Source organism: Thermobia domestica, chromosome 14, assembly GCF_964235325.1.
Source record: "Thermobia domestica chromosome 14, izTheDome1.hap1.1, whole genome shotgun sequence".
Taxonomy (NCBI): Eukaryota; Metazoa; Arthropoda; class Insecta; order Zygentoma; family Lepismatidae; genus Thermobia; species Thermobia domestica.
The window spans coordinates 135,400,785-135,424,118 of NC_137467.1; the positions used below are offsets into that span (position 1 = coordinate 135,400,785).

Genomic DNA, 23,334 nt, shown 5'->3' on the forward strand with positions numbered 1-23,334 from the left:
AGATTTTTAATATAAAAGTACTTTAACACTAGAAGGACCGGATGGGTCAAAATGACCCATCACCATATTTTAATATTCCACTGTAAACGTACTTGAAATACTAAGTGAATAATATTTTATGAATTTGTTAATGCTATTGGCCTTAACAAATTCATAAAATATTATTCACTTAGTATTTCAAGTACGTTTACAGTGGAATATTAAAATATGGTGATGGGTCATTTTGACCCATGAAGTTTTTGACTTACTTGTCTTAATACCACATTTCACAAACTATATGATTTAGGGACATGGCATGAGCAGTACACGAATGCTACCGCTCATTATTCAATGAGTGTAATTTATACTTAGTCTAACCAGAAACAAGTATCTACGTGCAGTTACCTCTCAATTGTAGTCAAATAATAATTAAAAAAAGGAACATCTTTCCAGCGACTGATGAGATGAATTTTACAGGAAGTACTCGAACTATGGGAAGCTAAAGAAACGCTAGTTCTTGGAACATCTTCCTAACATCTTCAATTGGGAGAAGCGGAATCTCATCATTGCAGAAAATTTTGGTAAGTTTTTCTTTAAACTTCAACAACAAGTGGTTAAATTATAATTTTATGTCAAATAAAGATTGAAGGAAAAGACAAAACGAAGTATCATTAGAAAAATGTTTATTTATTTCATCATAACAAATATTTGACACCTTTCTCGTGCATAAAAATTAAATAAAGGATTTAAGCATCCCTTTCTTTGACTCCTTACTTCACATTGAAACTTAACTAGAAAGAGATGATAACATTTTGGCGAAAATTAAGCTACTTCATAGTAGTCTTATGACTTAATAAATATATATTTGCGTAATAGTATTTCAATACAAAGAAGAAAAAAGATGTGAAATATATGTATAGATATTATCTACATGAAACATATAGTTCTTTCTGCATGATAAAATATGGATCTTAATTATCTGAAATACAATCTTTGCAACATTACACTGAGAACTAAAATTATGCTCCAGCTGTTTTCTGTGGTCCTTTCTGCGTCATGTTTATTTTGTCTCCCAAACTCAAAGCCATTCCCTATAAAGGAAAAAGAAACAAATATGTTATTAGCTTTCATATACACAAAACTTAGTCCTGTCTATACTGTATATATGGTAGTAAGGAATAACTCCTAATAGATGTGGAAGCTAATAAGACGATTTCTGTTAGTTTACATCATTCAACCAAAGTATCTATTATTTTTTTTTCAACTTGAGATCGAATTGCTTTTGCTACTCAACTGGAACTGTAATTTCCCTAAAAATATCATGAAGGGGGCGGGGAATCATTTTGCCTACAGGTTCAAATCTTCAATTTTTTTTAAAAAAAATTAGGATAACGTGTTTCCTAAGAGCTCTTCTTCTTATTTTTTTTTACATTGTTCATTTAAATGTAATGTTCGCTTTTGTTAGATTTATATTATAGTATCATCTACTTTATTTTTATAAATAACAATAATAATAATAATAATAATAATTCATTTGCTGCGGTCAGATTTTATTCCCCGGTATTACGAAGTGTAACCCGTCTTTGTTTTCGTCGAAAAATTCTTTTTGGTCCAAATCCTACATTTTTTTTTTTTTTTAAGTGTCACTTCTGTCTCTTATTTAAACACTGAAGCTTACAAGAGTTGGTATCTGTTGTTCTAAAAGTAAACTTAAATATATACAAAGTGTGATCAAAAAAGTATGGTGAATAATTTTATCAGAAACAAAGTAATAAGTTTACAAGGAATTCGATTTAATCTCCTTCAAAATACTATTCTTGGCTAACAATGTACACTCATGTCCAAAATTATTGTCGCATATCTATAACTGTCTTCTTGTAAGAATATAATTTGATAATGACTTTGCAGGGTTCTTTTAATACTGGAACTATGTGTATAATCGGGAAATGTATATTTGTGATAAATTTCATAGGAAAAGAATTGTAAATACAAAAATTAGAATGAATAAAACAAAATGTTGCAAAATAGACAAGAAAATTTTATTTTCGTTTTAGTTCTTATTTACTGCTCTTTTGACATGAAATTTGCCACATACATGTCTTTGCCGATTATACACACACTAACATTATAAGAAATACTGGGCGAATTCGTTATCAAATTATATTCCTAGAACAACATATTTATAGACATGCAACAATCATTTTGGACATGAGTGTACTTCTCCTAACGTTGAACCATGACTGGAAGCATTTCTGGAAGGCTTGCTTTGGAAGGGTGTTTAGCTGTTCTGTTATGGTCCTCTCAATGTCACGAATGGTATCAAAACGTTTTCCTTTAAGCGGCGTTTTAATTTTTAAGAAGAGCAATAAATCATGTGGTGCTATATCTGTAGAGCAAAGCAAATATGGACAGACAGGAATATGGTTTCGGCCAAAAATTCGTGGATCATTAACAAGGTGTGGCACAGCGCGTTTTCGTGGTGAAGAAGGAAGTCATTTGCCCATTTAATTGGCGGTTACAATCCTCTTCACAGAACCATACGAAATGTCTAGTTCTTCGGAAACCTCAGTCATTCACCTATTTAAACAAATCATTTGCCACTTTTTGCACGTTTTCTTATGTTTTTGACATTGAAGGACGTCTCGATCGTTGCACGTTTTCAACCGGCTCCTTGTCGCTTTTGAATCGTTAATACATTTGTAAATAGTCTTCAATGCCAGTGCTTCATCGCCATACACTATTTGGACATTTCGTGAGCATCTTCGACACTTTTTTGCAATTTAGAACAAAATCTAATGTTGGCACGCGACGGACACTCTTCACACGTCCTACTCTTCTGCCTCTGGAAGCCAACTAACATGTCATAACTTGTTCAAATTCGACATTGACTGTACCAAAGGTTTAGACTACCGGGCTTACTAGTTGACACGGATACAACATCGATCAATGGCACTGTGCAACTACATTCACCATACTTTTTGATCACACCTTGTACACTCATGTCCAAAATTATTGTCGCATGTCTATAAATATGTTGTTCTAGGAATATAATTTGATAATGAATTCGCCCGGTATTTCTTATAATGTTAGTATGTGTATAATCGGCAAAGACATGTATGTGGAAAATTTCATGTCAAAAGAGCAGTAAATAAGAACAATAAAATGAAAATAAAACTTTCTTGTTCATTTAGCAACGTTTTGTAATTTTCGTATTGATAATTCTTTTCCTATGAAATTTACCACACATACACATTTTCCCATTATACACATAGTATCAGAATTAAAAGTACCCTGCAAAATTATTATCGAATTATATTCTTACAAGACAGTTATAGATATGCGACAATGATTTTGGACATGAGGTACATATACCGCCAAGACAAAACCGAAGTTCAGATTAAAACATCACACATGTCCGTGTTTTAATAATGAAAGAATGTCATATACATAATCATTTAGTTTAGGTTTAAAGTAGAACAACTTCAACTGTTTCAGTTATTAGTTTAATTTAAAATGTTAACTGAAGTTCAAGAGATACAGTGTAACGATCACTTGAGAAAAAAAGCGCGGGCAAATACCGCCTTCCCCCTTGGTACTACACGTATCAAATACGGATTTCGTACCTCCAGGACTAAGATAAAGAAGATTAACTTAATAGGTGAGTAACGTACGATACAAGATATGCGATACGATAGGAGATACTTTAAGATTACAGATACTTCTATCGGTACAAATATATCTGAAACCTAAAATGACAACCATTAACTGAAAAATCATCCACTTTTGGTGCATACTTCCATTCTACATGTTACACATCTTGATTCCACAATAGTTACCTTTACACATATGCCTTCATTGGATGGATCGTGTTGACACTTAATATATAATTCTGACTAACATTCTCCAATTTCTGTACGTATTTCTGACATCTTTGCACTGACTCTAAACAACTGACAACTTCTTTACAATGTCAACTCCTAAATTAACATACCACTTATTACTCAACCTACACTTTTTCATTCTCTCTGAATCAAAGTAAACTGTACTCAAACGGTAATTGAGAGGCTAGCCGGAAAAAAGATTTTATTATTATTATTATTATAAATCAAACAATGCATGTTGTGTCCCTCTATACGGGATAAAGTTTGCTTCAAGTAATTTAATCCTACTGGGAACAGCACATAGTTTGCCGAACTGTTGTAATAAAGATGTTTACAAGGATTAGCGTACGTAGAACCGACATTACTTTATGTTCCGAACAGATTGATTCTGTGAAGCTTTCGCCTATGCCTTACTGCGTATTCGATTACTTTTACTGATGATGTACGCAAGGACGTAATTTAGAGAGGATGGGCAACTGCGACCTTCTGAATTTGAGAGTAGTATATTTTAATCAATAATATGTTACGAGGCGCACCCAAGAAGCAAGTATCCCTAAGGTGGTAAATTTAATACAGAACACCGTGACACTGAAATATTTATTGCCATAGATACAACATAGATGCCACTACTGTTCAAAAAACGATTGAAATCTTTCAGTTTAACGTTCCACAATTATGCCTATTAAGCTAAGGGATACGGATGATTAAGACAAGTGAATGATGATGGAAGCATTAGTGAAATAAGAATGTGGGAGGAAACGAGAGTACCCGGTAAAACTCACGAACATGATGTCTACTATAAACTTACTTGACAAGCGAACGAAGCAGGCACCCACGCACCAGAGGTAAGCGCTCTACCACTAAGCCACCGTGCCCCCACACACTACTATTCAACATATTCATCACCGGAATTCAGGCATTTTCTCATACCGTGAGATCAACTTTTGTATTCCCATTCCGATGTCATAAAAGTTAGCCACCTAGGAGTGGAACCAGTATAGGTTTCTTTGGTACCCATCTGGCACATAATTTCTTGAAAGCCAGGTGTGACGGGAAATTTTCGTGCAACAGGGATCGAGAAATCTGTGGGAACTGGCTGCTGAGTTCAATTATCATGAAGCGACGGTCCTCCCGACGGTCGCAGAATCACTAGATCTTCTGTCACGAGAGATGGCCGTTCCCATATATTTCTCTATCTCAGTGGCAATAAATATTTCAAGACTACTATGTCTTCTTTATGTTTAACGCCCTAAGGGCATTTACTTTCTGGATGTATCTCGTAATATACTAATGAAAAATGCGAAACTTTGCTATATTGGTTGAAAATTTTCCCAAAGACACCTGAAATGATGCTCCTGGTTGTACGTCCTTATGCATTAATAAGGTTATGATGGACCAGATTTATTACTAAATTCATACCCGAACCACTAGTAAGGGCTATATCTGAAGCTTTAAGTCCCAGCAGGATTCAAACTGGTTATTTCACCGCTAGTCTACGTATTTGTATTTCTGGAAGTTATTATCTAGGTTATCATAATAATTAATTCAATTTATTAACAATATGGCGTGAGACCACCGTCATTCTGCAGCACAGCTCTGATTCGTCATGCAGATGGGAAGAAGGGAATCTAGATGAAGACTGTACCAGTAAAGAACTCAATTCTATCGCGAGAACGGAAGAGGATATCTGCTTCGGAGTTTGAGATCCAAAGCGGACCACAGGTTTACAATAATTCTATGGTCTGTGGATTAGATGGTGTAGCAGTTCATCTCGATGTTCCTGAAAATATGGCAGCAATGTGAATTGGCGTTGTCATTTTTTTGAAGATTGCGTCACTAACCGGAAATATTTGGACCATAAAATGTATAGGATGATCCAATAAAACCTCCCGCATTCTAAATACTGCAAATAGAAACTTGTTTACTCGAAAATATAAAATGATACTGATGACAGTTTATAATTACTCTGCTTTGATTTGAATTCTCTGTTCTCTTGTGCGCTGAAATGACACATCGATTGACAATACAGTTATTGTCAAAAATACCCAATAAAACCCCTCATTTCTTTATTTGCTGTAGTGCTGTCAGGAGCAAGGTGAGAGGAGTGGTCACCCCTTCCGCTCACCACTCTCCTGCTGTTTTCAGTAGTCATTATAATTTGGTTTGTAGCTCATCGCACGTATGCAGTACAAAAATGTGTTTCAAAAGCAGAAATTCAAATGTCACGTAAGACTAACTTGCAGTGGATCGAGAACTTTCGAACAATGGGGTCAGCGTTTTATATATATATACAATATATAGATAGATAGATATAGATATAAAACACTGACCAACATCTATCGTTCGTGGAGAGGACTCTTTTTGCTTTAATGACCAACGAAGGTAACGGAGGGCCAGAAGTGATCAAAATGGAAAGTATGTACTAGATATCTTTCTAAGTATAACTTGTACCAAGAACCAACAGACGCATTTGCTAATGAAAAGGGAAATAAATCCATATGGCAAATAACAAGCCTAGACATGATCTTTTATTTAGACAAATGTTAGTTTATTATCACATTCTCAAAAACAAGGTACCTGACTTTAAAACTCTTAGAATATGAAAAGGCCAAAGAGATGTCTGGTGCATCTAGCGCAAGAAACTTCTCATTTACGCATGAATGAACTAAACTGAATTTAATTTGGTAAATAAAATTGCAAGAATGTCACATCTACTTTTCTTTTAACTTGAAAATTCTCTACAACGTTCTGTTTTAAAGAGGGCAAAATATAATATGGAGCGGGCACTGCCCGTTCTAGCCTCTTCCTGGTTACGTCTCTCTCTCTCTCTCTCGCTCTCGCTCTATACAGAAGTGAAATAAATAAGTTGGAGATTGGTGAACACAATTCGAACTATTCCTTTCTTGTCTTAGATAAATGCAACGTCCCCATCGAAATCGGACTAAGAATTAACCATCTGGCTATTGAGATCATAAGACCAACACCACTGTATTTTGTACAAATTATTTAACTACATATATGTATGCTTTAATATTACCTGGCTTTTAGCTCGAATGCGAATGTGACCAGTTACAGGAGCATCTGGTTTGTTGACGGGTTTCTCTATACTTAAATTAGCCAGTGCATCTTCTCCAAATATGGATCTAGCATACATATTGGCCGCCATAAATCCACACTGCCCAGATAATGCCTAGAAAATAGACTCATTACTAGGAACTTTGAATTATTCACACCATAAACAAAAACTTTACCTTTAATACCACAATGTTTAGTATTAGAACTAGCTACATTACATACAGACAGAAAACTACACAGGTACGAATATATTTTTAATTCATGTACGGATGGCGGATAAAAATGTGGATATTCGTGAAAAAGACAAGAATTTTACTTATTGTTCTTCTAGACACTATTAAATATCTACATCTTGTAATAAAGTGTGATTGCTCATTCGAGGCAAATAACCATCAAAACAAGATTAAATTTCATTAAAATTCTCCCTTTATCTCTGCTTTAAAACCGTACAATACATACGAAGCATTAATCTGATTTTACAGCAGTACATGCGACGTGACTTATTTTTCTTTCTGAAGAGTTCTCTATCTCCATTTTACCTTTGCTTTCTCAGCAAAGACACATCTGTCTTTTGAGTTAGGAAAAACAAAGAAAAAGAATTTGCTCTAAAATTAATGGACAGATATAGTATTACAAGCTCGACAATTTTCTTGAAATAAAATCTTCCAGTTTAACCTTCTACGATTATGTCCTTTTAGGCTAAGGGAGACGATAATTAAGGTAAGTGAATGATGATGGAAGAACTGGTGGAATGAGAATACGGGAGGAAACGGGAGTACCTCGTGAAAACCCACGGACACGATGTTGTCCACAACAAATTTACTTGGCCGGAGATCGAACCAGGGACTACACACATTAAAGGTGAGTGCTCTACCACTGAGCTACCGTGCCCCCGATAATTTTCCTGTCAGAAATCTGAATTAGAGGGAATCTTAAATAGGTATGTTTTCCATTAGTTTCATATTTTTGATTTCATTCGATATTCAATTTAGAGTCCTGCGTTCACCTCTGGTGCTAGGGGTCCCGGGTTCGATCCCAGCCCCCGCCAAGTGAACCTTGTGGTGGACAAACACCGTGTGCGTGGGTTTTCTCGGGGTTCTCCCGTTTCCTCCCACTTTCTTCATTCCACCATTTCATTCATTACTCATCATCACCGTCTCCTTTAGCCTAACCGGCATAACCGTGGGACGTAAAACTCACAGATTTCATTTCATTTCATTTCAATTTAGAGTCCCTTTCAGCAGCGAGGCTATATGAGACGTAGACCTACAGCTTAACGTGGGATCCAAATTGCATGAGCTTCTGTCAGGAATAGAACCCGGGCCTCACATGCCAAAGGCGCGTACGCTAACCGCTCTGAGACACGAGGGAGCTCAATTTCATATTTTTGTTTGCATTAATTTATTACATTTTAGTTAGTGTAGTTGAGTTACAATAGGAGGAGACAATACGGAATGTCTAGTTTGAATTTTAGTGTTATTATATCATAGGATTCAGAGATATTTATAAATGTTATCATAGAAACTATTTTTGAAACTGAAATTATCATAGGACAAAAGCATGTTTTATATATTTGTTATTTGATTATCTGCAGATGCGGTTACATATTTTTTCTCTTTTTTTTAACATCTGAATAGACCTTGAAATGTTTTGTCTGAAATCCACAGAAGTACTATTGCTCCCAGTACAGCAACACTAATATAATAAAGGAATGCTATTACCAATACATACTTTCTTACTTTAAAATACTACGAATGTCTGAGCGATGAACTCTTGCACACTTATTACCAAGGCTTTTCAAAACATCTAACTATACTTAGATGTCCAACTATAGCATTAAATTAAAATTAGAAAAACTAACTTACACACTGAAAAGAATATTTGAATCGATTTATACGAGAATGAAGAAACCCAAGTTAAATTTACATGAAGGTAACTTTGATAAGATAGGGGACTGTAATATCAATGGGTCCAATCAAAAATTTAACTTTCATCACTTGAACTTAATTATTTAAATTATGCCTCAGGTCAGAGACCTGATAGTGGAGCAATTGGTCACAGTGGTCAGAGTTATCGAATGATAAAATCTATATGGGTTACATTCTGTAAAGTAATGGTTTGGCAGCTAATAAACTACAAATTTTGCGCTTTGTTAATTTAGTTTTTGAGATTTTTCTCTGGTACAACTGAGTAGTAGGATTGTGTGTTGTTCAATATATCACGATTTTATGTTTTATTTGATATTAATTACGGACCCATAAATATGTAAATTAGCGATTTTTGTACTTGGAGTGAGCGAGGATAAGAACACCAACAGCTCTTGAAATTATTTTATTGAGATGAACACATACCAGGACTGTAAGTTTAGTCACATCATTTGGTACATATGCACTTGTAGAAGTATGGTTGGATCAAGCGATTTTTTAAAGTTAAGAATACCGAAACTAGCATATTACACGGTGTTACAATCGGCACCGAATTTAGAGGGTTTTAGTATGGGTAATCCATATATTTGATCATCGTCTTAAGGCTTTTTGTCACACCTCCACTCTTCTGCTAGTAATTCAACAGCCGTCACCAATATAAGAATTGTGAAAAGCAGGTCATTTAATACTTTAACAGCTGTTTTCTGTCTTTGTTATCATTATAACGTCATGAATTACGTTAACAGATTTCTACTGTGAAAAAAAGCTATTTATCGATGATAAATAAACGCAAGAAGAATGGATAATGTGACAAGAACTACAATTTTCATTTTATAAATGGGTATAAACAATATTTGGCTGTTAGCTATGACCGTACCGGCTGGGTTACTTTATAGGGAAAGTAAAGTGAACCGTGTTTTCGATTTGTATTAAAAGAATAATCTAATTTATTTTTTTAAAAAAATTGTACCGACATTACAAAAGTAAACTGCTAACATTCAATAGCTAACACCATGCACAAAGCGCCACAAATAAAAAGAAATACTCAATTTTAAACAAGAAAATAATACTTAATTAGCGCACAGGAACTCACAATAAGGAGTGGCATTCAATCACATAATTTTATAGAAATCGCAAATTAGTTTAAAAATTTTACATAAATTAATCTCACGTTCTCACAATAATCTAAGTTTAGTTTTTGGTCTGGGAATATTAACATTTACTAAGAGGACAGGGACCATTACACGTTAACAGTTAGTTTATTTTATTTATTTTTTTAATGTTCAGCGAAAGATTTTAAACACCAAAGTATGGCAGCTTTCATTTTCCCAAAAAGAAAGTAATAACGTTCATTTTTTTCCCTATAAAATAACTTCATCGATGACTTGGGAGCTGTAGCTTACGACAAAATTTTGGTTGTAGCTCATTGGGAAAAATGAAAAGAAAGAAAAAAAAGCTCGCAACTACTACTCATTATATATCTATTAGATAACTTAATACACTTTCTAGGTAATTACTAGATGTCTTGTTTTATACATTTTCGATATTCTTCATTGTCTTCATGTTACTTATGAAAAGACTCTTAATTATGAATTATTTTTGTAAGATTAGCTTGACACATTCGAAGTATAAAACAACTCTCCCAGGGATGAGAAAAGTTTTAAAATTTCCATGTTGCCCACCAACCTATGGATGAAGAGAGAAAGAAGCAGTTTGACACACAGTGTGTAAAAATACCCTTCCCTCAGTGTTAAGTAGCAAACTGCATCATCAAAATACATCTAGATGGGTAAAACTAGGCTCGCATGGTTTGTCGTACTATTACGTAAGCAGTAAGTTAAGATATTACACCACTGTGATGTCCCTTTTATCAGAATAATTTTCTTCACATTGATTTCTGCATTGCTGCAGACAGCTATACTTTCTCAGAATCAGTTGTACGATCAAGTGCTCAAGATAAAAAGACAATCGTTGAACTGTGAAGTGTTATATGAAATTTCTGCATCTAAACTCCAAGTCACCACCTCAAATTCACCGCTGCCAACTAACTAAGTTATAGATCATCATGTTGTGTCAGGTATGGGATTCTTGAACTGAGGTTGATAACGGCAGTCTACAGTCGGTCGAAAGTAAGCCTGACTTCTTACGGTACTATCGGTATTAAAAATACTAGACCATGCATCCTACAGCCTCTCGGTGGTGCCGGATAATTTAAGTATGTTCGGATCACAAAGAAGCACAAGGGTAGATGATTCACAATATACAGTGAAGTTCCGCAAATTGTCATGTCGTGTTAATCCGAATTCTTAAAACTAATGTAAGCGTGATCATCATCATATGTATTCTGCCATCATTGGCAGGTCACTTGCTGTTGAATGCGTGAAATTACATAAATTTTACACATTTTATTATTTACTATAATTAAAATCTTACTATATGAAATATATACACAGTGCGGCAATTAGACAACGAGACAGTTTGTGAAATATAAATGGATAAGAAGTGGAACAAACTTATCTCGGTTTATTCCGAGTAGGAATCTCCTTTGCCCACACATACCATTGCACGACCAAGTCAGTCACGGAATATCTTCTGGAAGTCCTGACCTGTCATAATGTTTAAGGTCTTCGTCACTGTTCTCTTGGTTGGTGGAAACATCGTAAAAAAAAAAAAAAAAAAAAAAAAAAAAAAAAAAAAAAAAAAAAAAAAAAAAAAAAAAAAAAGCAATCTTTCAGTGATGCTTTCAATTTGGGGAAAAAGATAGTTATCACAAGGGGGTAAGGCTGGCGAGTATGAGGAATGTGATAACATGTACAGACATTTTTTGGATCTATAAGCTCACGAAGAATTTTTGCGTCGTATGTTACCTTCTTCTCAGTTGTTGCTCCTTCGTTCAAGAATGGGACACGAAACGCGAACGGAATTTTCATTTCTTTAAATCCTCTTGTTATTTGCAAAACAGGTATTCACCCCGGCAAGGTCTGATATTATTCTGAGACTTGGATTTCGGTCATTTAAAATGATATCCCATTCAGTTCTTTTGATACATGCTTGAACCTGGGCGCTCGGTCATCATCTACTGAGTCCCTTCCAGCACTGAGACTCTTAGATCATTAAAAAACACGGGAACAAAAAAGGCGTTCACATAAATCTTTTTTCAACATCTCAAATGCTTTCGTTGGAGTTTTTTCTTTTAAGCGTGCACTGAATTTGATATTCACACTATGTTCATCGTCGATCCGGTGATGAAATATCACAACACTAGTCTATACCAGTACATAGCCGCGTCATGCGCCAAGCAAGTGACTGACCAAGCTGGAAGTTTCTACACATGTTCCCCAGCTCGCACGCAACTTTGAATCCTATGACAACCCCTCTGCCAAAGTTAAGTTCGCAGGAAAAAAAAATCAGCCTCGTTTCCAAATTGCCGCACCGCGTATGTCACAAACAGGAAAACAATAAACTTTTCTTTTCTCTTTACTCTTAAATTATTCTTTAGCCATTAGTATTTCTGTTTTCATTCTTTGTTCACACTTCACGTATATAAATACTTTGTACTTGACAATTTTGTGTGCGTTTACTTGTTCCGATCACCACAGATTATGTCTTTATAGCGTTTTACTACACAAAACTAGCCTGTGAACGATTACTGGGAGTAACGTGAACACCGAAGAACTTCGCTAATATTCGAAACTCTGTACTTCAATTTTTCCTTTAATAATCACAAGCATTAATAATAAATAACCTACTATAATAAAATCCATTAAAACACAGCACTAAAACAATTACATAATACATCACTCCACCATCATGAAAATATTTAATTAGTACAGAAACTTATTAAACGAGGCAATCGACTGAACAGGACTTTCTGGATTTTAATTAGCATTCACAGAGTACTGTCAATAAATAAGATTTACATGCATATATAATAATTATATTTTTAAAGAAATGAAAAACAAGAAAACCACACCACAAAAATAAATATGAAGCTCTTCAAAACAGGCAGTTATAATGGCAAACCAAAACACATGTAATTATTATTTGTAATAAGAGCGAATCAATTTATAAGAAATTGACAAAGTTAACAAAACTGTGAATATGTTTAATTCAAATAGCTTGCTTACTCATATAACGAAACGAATTATAAGAGCTATTACCAAATACACAATGACATCACTATAATGGTAAGGTTATGGGTTTATACTTAAGCTCACTTAAACTACTACTTTGATTAGTGGATTAGTGGGAAACTGACTTATACGCCCTCCACTTCAATGAGTCATAACAACGTAATTGGTTCTCTGTATATGGCAACGGAAAGGTGAAGCATTTGGAAACTCCAAGACTGAGATTCGCTTTTATAACCAGTAAAATAGCTACTTTATCTATGTTTACTTCAATATCGTTTCGCATACAACGCTTATCACTAAAGCGCATGAATTTTAAATTTCAACGCACTAGTCCTAACCTAAAATATCTATAGGATAGTGAATTACCTCCACAAACTAATGTCAGATTGAACTGGTAGTGTCGATATGACCTGATACATCAGAAGTTGATCTTCAAAGGGAAGTGAGTACATATAGTTAGATTTTACGTTAATCTATAAATCCACGTCTCATATTTTAGTTCTGAAAGGGAACGCTGAAATCCAAACAAACAGAAGGTTCTAATTCAGATACCAGGAATGCTACACTAGATACCGTATTCTATTTCTTTGGAGTTAAGCGTCCCATTCAAGCATAAAGTCTGGTACAGGGAGATTATTTGTCAGCAGAAATAAGATGAGAAAACACCCAGATGCAATAGGTAGAACAACCGGTCGGCAACAGGCAAAATGAGGTTCGAGTTACCCGCCAGTACAGTAACCAGATTTTTATTATTCCAAAATATCTATAGTTTAAATTTCGATTTGAACACAAGTACTCCCATCGAGGAATAAATCTGCTTCTTCAACATCGAAAGCACCAGGGAGGATTGGAAAATGTATCCTCCAATTTGCCTATTATAATAATAACTAAAAATTATATAAATTGTAAGCCAGGCAAAAGTAACTTAAGCTTAAACTGAACCTAGCCTCTCATTATCAAGTCATGGATGGCACAGTCTAATAAAGACCGCGAAAGCTATGTGGAAATTAAATATTTTGTAGGACAAAGAAACAATATCATATCAATTTTCCGCAACGAAATTTTGTGAAGAAAAGTTAATAATTAAAACAATACAGTTAAAGACTTATCTATTACTCGGTAAACCACGTCAATAGTAACGAGGTGTCCCTTCGTAGATTCGGTTAGATTTGAGTTTAGTGTCCCGTTCAGCAGCGAGGCCATATGAGACGTGGAAGACAATTTAACGTGGAATCCGAACCACATGAGCTCCTGCTGGAATCGAACACGGGTTTCTCACGCCAAAGGCTCGTACGCTATTTATATAACCACGATGAAGTTCAAGGTCTCTTCGTGGTAAAGTGATAACGCGGATGGTCCCGGGTGGGAGTACTAGCATTGGGGGATATAAATCAAAGTGGTAGTTCGGATCCCATTTTTAAACAGGAACTCTTTCATATAGCCTTCGCGAAAAAATATATGTTAAATTCTAATTAATTTATTACATATATATTAATAAATCTGCAATTTAACTTCAGAGGAGAACAAACTGAAGAAAATTACGTATATGGGACTGCAATAATCCGCCTTATTAGGGTAATAACACTATTAATGGAATAACTAGAAGCTTAATTAACAAAATTCTGCTGAAACAATGGTGAAAAGGCTGTAAAAATATGAAATATAACTTACTATTATATCATTCTTCACTGGAAATCCTTTGGAATTTGTACTCACCTTCACTGGAGTTAAGCATTTCATATTTGTGCTCTTAATTAGGTGCTTCAAATATTCGTGCAAATCTGTCAGATTAGTGACAACAGACACCTGAAAAACAACAAAGAAATATAAAAATTAAGACGTATTTACTACAGAAGATTAACGTATAAAACAAGATTACAACCACAGATAAGACTCTTAAATAATATTAATGAGTTCACTCTTTATCAACCTTCGAATAATATTCAACGGGGCGCGGTGGCTCAGTGGTAGACTGCTCACCTCTAGTGCGTGGGTCTCTGATCTGATCCCAACTTGGTTTAAGTAAGGTTTATGGTGGAGAAACACCATATGTATGGGTTTTCTCGGTATTTTCCCTTTTCTTCTTTCACCACTTTGTTCATTACCATCACTATTTCCCTTAGCCTCGGAGCATAATCATGGGACACTAAATTCACAAAAATGCTTTCTAGAATCTAAGTGTACTGAATCACTCTAATAGTCTAAACACGACATCAATGAAAATTTTAATTTAAATTGGTCAAGTAGGTTTTAAGTTAAACGAAGTCCACTACACACATCCATTTTAGTTTATTATTATTGCACACACATTGATATATATATCCCTGAATTCTCTTGTTTAACAGGAAGCAAGATAACATCAGAGGAAAAGCCAAGGCGTAAATTGTAACCCGCGTACACCCAACAAAGATTGCCTGCAACACGCAACACCATACTCAATGCCAAGAACATTGCCACAAGCTTCAAGACGAATTTTATTTTTAAGACCTTTGTCGGGAGTGTATTACTCTGTGTAGTCTAAAAGCAGGAAATTCGTGTTATTATTCAGTTCAAACTCTTTTGTCGTCGCAAATTCTGTCGAGAAATTTGAAGCTTAAAACATACAAAACGATAATCATGCCTGTTGTGCTGTATGGCTGCGAAACAGGGTCGCTTACTTTGAGGGAAGAACGCTGACTGAAAGTATTTGAGAACAAGATCCTGAGACGAATATTCGGACCCAAGAGGAACCGGAATGGAAAATGGTAGAAACTTCGTAACGAGGAACTACATAATTTATACCGTTTAGCAACCATTGTTAGGGTCATCATATATAGGGGGGCTTAGGTAAGCAGGAAAGTAGCCGGTATGAAAGAAAGTAGGAACGCTTTCAAAGTTTTAACAGGAAATCTAATCGAAAAACGACCATTGGGAAGACCTAGACGTAGATGGGAGGAGAATATTAAGATGGATCTCGAAGAAACAGAAATACAAAGTAGAAACTGGATCCAGTTGGCTCAAGATAGAAGTTAATGAAGAGCTTTCGTGAACGCGGCATTAAACCTCCGGGTTCCATAGGTCATAGAGTTAGTTAGTTTAGTTAGTATTACTCTGTGGTAGTGAAATTTGGACATTCTCGAAAGAAGAGACGAGAAGGATAGTGGCATTCGAGTACTGGTGTTACCAATGTATTGAAAAGTCTCTGGAATGACAAAGTGACGAACGAAGAGATATTGAGAAGAACTGGAGAGGCAAGACCGTGCTTTTGGGAGATACTAAGGAAAAGAAGAACAACCTGGATGGGTCACATTCTGAGACACAATGGACTTATTAACACCATTATCAATGGTACGAATGCTAGGAAGCTACCATAGCTATAATTCATTAATAAGTAATAGAGGACACTGGCTGCCCCAACTAGTTGACTACGAAATGGCTAGCAGAAGGTCACGAGGTCTGGAGAGCTGCTGCAATCCAATTTTCGGATTGAAAACTGAAAAAGAAGTCCAGTCACAATCTAAGCAAAGCACCAGCTCCCCTGTTTCTATACACTACCGTTGCTACTGTAAATCTTCGCAGTCACCAACAATAATGCATATCTAACCCTATATATTCTGATGTTGTAACTTTGAAATGATTTGTCCAATTAGAGTACAGATTTCTTGGTTGTCAAAAACATTAGGAAAAAGGCACACAATTTCGCTTATGTCCACGTGTGTTTAATTCCCATTTAAAACTGTTTCAGTAAAAAATATTAATAATAAATAAATAAAATAAAATAAAAATAAAAATAATAAAAAATAAGGAATTACTGTCTTATAATACACTTGCATAAAAGGTATGCAGATTACTCTTGAAATAATAGTAAAAAAGAAAACGTATCACTACCTTATTCTCCCATTCAAATTCTGCCCACATTTGACGGAACTCCGTATCAGTACATGAAGCTGGCACTATGTAATCCATAATATCAATGTGAATGTCATTCAACACAACGACATTTCGATCTGATGTTGAACCACTAACATCATACACTGAAATGAAAATAAATAGATAAGTCACATGATGATGAATATGTATCTTCTAATCACTATATGATCACAAACAAACACAAAACGTTACAACAGAAATTAAAAATAGTAAGGCTTTTCCTAATTTTTACTTCTTAGTATTAGCGTCATTATAAATAATAATAAAAGAAATTATATATTTATATCATTCTCCTTACAGGTTTCTGTAGTTCTTAAATATTATATTTTGTACTTCCGAGCTTTCGACTCTCCCCTGGAGTCTTGATCACAGAGGATAAACAGGAAGGCGACTAATAAAAACATCAGGGAATAAGATGGAATAATAGACTTATCAAGGGAAAAGCGGAGTTGGAACACACTTTGTCAAAGGCAACGGCCACACATCACATCGTGGTGATGCAAACCTTAATAAGGTGTAGTCAATTTGTGCATTCTTTTGTTCTTTAGTGAGAAGTTGCCAGTTCGTGCGAATTTTGTAATAGCTGCTTTCCATTCGTCATTTAACCATCCCTTGTCCTTTTTTTTTTTTTTTTTTTTTTGAATAAATACATTTTCATTATGAGTCTTTCTACTTCATTTGTGGGTCCTCAATAAAAGTTTTGAATCTTCTACCTTGTGCTGTGTTTCTTTTAGATGTTTCGACAGATTTGACACCGGTGTTTCCGCTTTTAAATCTCTAATATGCTCCTTGACACGGATCTTAGATTTCTTTTTGTTTTGCCTATGTACCTCTCATGGCAACTGCATTTTAATTCGTAAATACTCGATTTTTCATTGAGATTCGTGTAATAACTCTTAAATTGGGTAATGTTCTTTCCTAAGGTTCTGAGGGGGAGTTTCAAAGCTAGGTAGGTCTTACTCAATGCAGTTGTCAATCGGGAAAAATGGGCAAATTCATCCTTTTAAGAAGCTCGAAGTACAAGTAACATTCAGGAATTACAGAAACCTGTAAGTAGGATGTAGAATTCCTGCGAGAGATTTTACATTATAGTTTAATGTTCAAAGAATAAACCATGTAGGCTAAAGAATGATAACAGTTGGAATAATTGCTGGAATAAGAAAATAAGTGGAAATGTGAGAACAATCGCACAGGCAAGATGTTACCTATCTTAAGCTTACAATGGTCTAGGACAGCGTTTCCCAACCTTTTTCAACTTGCGGCACACTACGGGTGTAACTTGAATTCTTGCGGCACACTCATAGATATTATTATTATTATTATTATTATTATTATTATTATTATTATTATTATTATTATTATTATTATTATTATTATTATTATTATTATTATTATTATTTGCAAATATAAAATGCCATAGTAATTTTTTCTGTGATTACTGATCTCCTTCTCACAGAGATGAAAGCTCGATCACTGGTTTTCCCCTATGTTAATTCATTATGCTTATTTTTATTCTAATTTTAAAATAGAAAACAATTGCAATGAAATATAGAACTCAGATTTTTAAAAATACGCTTCCTTTTTCGAAAACTGTATCCAATCTATCAATAAGAACAAATATCACTAAATAACGAACGAACAAACAAATGTCTTGTACTTTTAACTTTGCTGTTTGAACCGAAACTGGTGCATATTATTGAAATCACACAGCTTGCGATGCGTCGAAGTCAAAACACACCTGTTGAACAAAGTGTTGTTCTGTCATTCGCGCGCGAATGAGTGTTCACGAACGTTCACTTGACGCGTACCGTACAAGTACTTCCATTTTTCGGTGTTAGTATAACTCTCAATTGAAGCGTAACATAGCAGCTAACCGTGGAAATGAGTACGAGCCGAAATACTGTCTGCTACACAGTAATAGATATAGAATAATATATTACAATTACAGTAATTTTTCCATGGTAGAAATTCATAGTAATGTGAAATACAAAAATATACATTTTTTCCTATGTCTTGCAATTTGGTTGCTATATAATTAATAATTTTGTTTCGATTTCCTCGCGGCACACCAGCGGTCCATTCGCGGCACACCAGTGTGCCGGCGGCATACCGGTTTGGAAACGCTGGTCTAGGATTACGGAGGGTTCTCTTTGTACTTAAGTTTCCTTTTCCATAACAATTTTGTGCATAATATTTTAGAACAAAATCAAAGGAAGGAAAAGACTGCTTTAATGAGCATAGGTTTACGCAATCTCTATTTCATCTTTCGTGCACAATCTGTTATTTTGATGACTCCCAATAACCAAACATTTCTTTATGTAAGTAAAGAGTTTCAAAAAGAATACAAATCATAGTTTTAATGGTGTTTTGCTGTGTTTGAAAACTTCCACGTATCAGATGCCGAAAATCTGAATAACATAGTTTCGATGATCATGAAGACATCTGTATTCATTGGTTGCGTGATTTGGAGTTTAGCCTTCCTTTCAGCACCCGGTTATATTAGACGTAAACCTACAGCTTATCTAGGAACGAACCATATGAGCTTCCACCGACAATCGAATCTAAGTCTTCCACGCCGAAATGCGTAAAATAAGCATTTGGCCACGACGGAGCTGAAGTCTGTGTTCATGATAACTGGGATTATCACAGTAAGGAAGTTGATGGTGGTGATGTGTTGAATTCAGAAGGAGAGGATTTGCTAAATTTAAACTCTTCACTATTCATGGAAGCGTACCAGTGATACAAAGGTTAAGTAAGGAGCAAATCGTAATGTTTGTGCATCTAATGTCCCTCTTTATTTACTATAAGTTTTGTAGTTTGTAGTGGATCAGACGACCTTTCATCATGACAAGTTCCTGCCAGCACGTCCTTGTAAGATAAACTTGAGAGAATATTTTACTGTCGAGCAAAATCGCTAGTGCTACATATATGAACAGGAAAAGTTTAAGCACGAGACATTTTTGCCTCTGGTTCTGTTTTATAGACAGACATGAAACTTTCTGCATACATTGAAGATACAATTACGCACGCATAGAAAATGTTTCCACTTCTTTCGAATTGAGTATTGCCATATACTAACAGGACAAAATTGAAAAATGGAAATGGAAACTTGCGGGGGGGGGGGGGGTTTCGAATATTCCTATTACCTCTACCTTATAATGGTATTCAAAATAATGCAATTTGTATCACTGTACCAATTGTAGTATTTAAATTTACAATAGTGATATCTGTAAAACTCCTGAGGAGTAAAAATGGTTAATGTAAACGTTTCTACTATTTAATATTGCCAGTATATAAAAGAGTATACTTGTTGAAGAAGTATTAAGTTAAACCGAGATTTGGGTAGGTTCGACAAAATATACCTTCCACTTCTACATTAACATCAACACACACAAAGAAAATTAAATCAGAAGATAAATACGAACAGTTTCGGAAATTCTGACTCTTTAGGATCCTCTGAGAAACAGAAACATAATACACCTAAGATCTTGTATTTCTTATCTTCTATACAAATTGAGTTAAATTTATTTTAGTTTAGTGTCCCTTTCAGCAGCGAGGCTATATGAGACGTCGACCTACTGATTAACGTGGAATCCAAACCACATGAGCTCCCGCCGGGAATCGAACCCGGGTCTCCCACGCCTCTACACAAATTGAATGTAGAACTGTTTCCATTCTTCTTTAATAGTAGCTGCAACTAGTATGTTGTAAAGGAGTATGTGTATCACTGTTAGGAAAAGTAAAAAATGTACTTTGTTATATATGCAATAGAGAGTTTGTCCATAAAGTAATGAGACTGGGTCTGGTAAAAAGAATTTATTGATCCGATTGGTGACTGTTGTTAAAATTCTTCAAAATAGTCATCTTGGAAGTCGATGCACCGCCGGCAACGCGATTCCCACACTACAAAGACTCCCTGGAAGTCAAGTGCCTTAACCTCTTTCAGAGAGTCTGTGACAATCCGTTGGATGGTGAGAACATCGTCGAAACGGTGAACCTTTAGGTTTCTCTTCAGCTTTGGGCTCACATCGGGGTTGTACGGTGGCTACGGCAAGGCTGAAGTTCCTCGGTGCGGGCTCGAGCATTATCGTGGTGGACCATCCAGCGATCAGCAATCTCCGGTCGTTTCTGTTTGACGGTTCTGTGCAGGCGTGCAAGGACTTCTTTGTAGAAAACGGCATTGACGATTCGTCCCGGAGTGACAAAAACTCAAAAATAGCTTTTGCGCCACGCGTGATCCTGACTGTGTCAGCGCGGACGCGACTGCCGCCTGATGCGTTACTTAGCTCAGTGCCACAAATCTCTACGCCGGGAAGCGCGCTGCATTGCGGTCAGTCTTATTACTTTACGCAAAAACCCTGTACATATATAATTTCTCCCAGTAAACAATTATTATTGTTGGCAACGAATGACATATCTTTTAGTGCAACGAAAGCTTTTTCTCGATTTTCTCGAAAACTACGCATGATAATTTATCCTCAAGCATGTTATTTTGTTCAGCCTGATGTGACCTATCGACAGAGATACGTATTGTCTTTGGACAATATTTTACTTAAACAGAAATAAAATATTAGAGTTAATAACAATTAAGGCTATATCTCATTAACGATATTATGTGCTGTTGTCTTGCTATTGTCCCAATTAAGAGCTTAATACGGGTAAATTTCAATGTAAGTTTCACCTCGATACGTGATAAGCTTCTTGTATAGCATGAATTTAAAGGTTTACAAAGAAAGTATTACAAAGAAAGTAATTTTCCTCCATTTTTTCGAATACGACGGTTATTTCATAAATAATGCATACTATGTCAACACTGCAGAGTGGATGATGAAATCGAGGTAAACATTTAGTCAGTTGAAGCTGTCTTGAGGCAGCAGGACGTGTGCTTGTGCGTTCTCTAGTGAACACAATGTGGCTGTGACAAGTATTGGAAATGAAGGCGGTAGGTGTCTCGGATAACGTGTCTATTGAAGGTCAGAGGTTGTACATGAAGACTGAAACTTTATGTGGCAAAAACACCACAGAAATTCACAGTGCCTTACGTGAAGTTTGTGGTGAGACAACAGTGGACCGTAGTACAGTTCCTCGTTGGACTATTCGTTTCCGTAGTGGTCGTGTGAGCATAAAGTCGAAATCATTAACTGATGAAAGAAGTGTGCCACTTAAACAAAAATGAAATGAAATGAAATCTTTAACTTTTACGTCCCACGGTTATGCCGGTTAGGCTAAAGGAGACGGTGATGATGATGAGTGAAATGGTGGAATGAAGAAAGTGAGAGGAAACGGGAGAACTCCGAGAAAACCCACAAACACGGTGTTTGTCCACCACAAAGTCCACACGGCGCGAGCTGGGATCGAACCAGGGACCCCAAGCACCGGAGATGAACACTCTACCACTGAGCCACCGCGCCGCCCTGCACTTGAACAAGATTGCTGTGACATGTGAGGAGCTTTCTGACATCACAGAGCTTTCATCTGTGTCAGTATACCGAATTCTGACAAAGTGATTTACAGAAGAGAAACATTTCTGCCAGATAGGTGTCTCTTTTTTTGACTGCTCAACAGCAGACACGTCTGGATGGCTGGGAAATGTTACCTCATGCTCCTTACAGTCCGAACGTGAATCCACTAGACTACAACCTGTTCCCAAAAGTTGAAACAACGTATGCGTGGATGTCGGTTTCCATGCCTGGAAGGGCTTTCTGCAGACGTCACCCGAACCATTCGACAACTACACAAAGATAGCGTCCTTTATGAAACACAGAAGCTACCCAGACGTTGGGATTCCGTCATTGCCAAATAGAGAGATCATATTGAAGGCCTGTAAAGAGATCTTTTCCAATCCACGAACAATAAACGTGTAAGCCACAAAAAATTAAAGTGTATTATTTATGAAATGACACCCGTACTACGCATGATGTTTTATACATCAACATATTGATAGCTCAATAAGATCTACCAATTGATAAATGTCTCATGTTCGGATATTTCTTCCTGTTACAAACTTATAATATTGAACAACCATCTCACCCAAGAATAGGGTGAATAAAACTGAAGAAGCGGAAAACGGCAGGGAACCGATGTAACCATCTATTCCTGATTCATTTGACAAATACTCAATTGAGTTTGTTCAACAATTATAACATCTTACTGTATTTTCTAAGTAGTAATTAACAGCAGTTACTTACCTATATTACCAAATATGATACCATTTTCAGTTGAAGCTACTTTTACATTAGCTTTTATGTTACAGAAGTCATGTGGTGCCAATACTACTGGCTGTGGTTTCTCCACTAACTTAAGATCACCTAACGTTGCTAACTCTAACGTGCAATTCTGCAATGTATCTCCTGAAAAATGACAAACATTTCGTTAATATTTTCTTTTTTATATTGAAAATACATATTAATAATTGAAACACTGTAACCCACG

General features: G+C 35.7%; 1 protein-coding gene across 2 annotated transcripts in view; it reads right to left on the reverse strand.

Moving 5' to 3' along the window:
* Positions 1-645: 645 nt before the first annotated feature.
* betaCOP (coatomer subunit beta) overlaps positions 646-23,334 on the reverse strand; it is a 61,722-nt gene continuing 39,033 nt past the window's right edge. Inside the window, exons 15-19 of one of the 2 annotated variants that reach the window (XM_081738857.1) lie at positions 23,091-23,252; positions 16,861-17,006; positions 14,710-14,799; positions 6,898-7,050; positions 646-1,070 (exon numbers count right to left, since the gene is read on the reverse strand). In XM_081738857.1, coding sequence (XP_081594983.1) covers positions 999-1,070; positions 6,898-7,050; positions 14,710-14,799; positions 16,861-17,006; positions 23,091-23,252 — 623 coding nt within the window. In that variant the 3' untranslated portion in view covers positions 646-998. Of the gene's footprint in view, positions 1,071-6,897; positions 7,051-14,664; positions 14,800-16,860; positions 17,007-23,090; positions 23,253-23,334 lie in introns of both variants that reach the window. The other variant, XM_081738855.1, reaches the window with a different exon arrangement.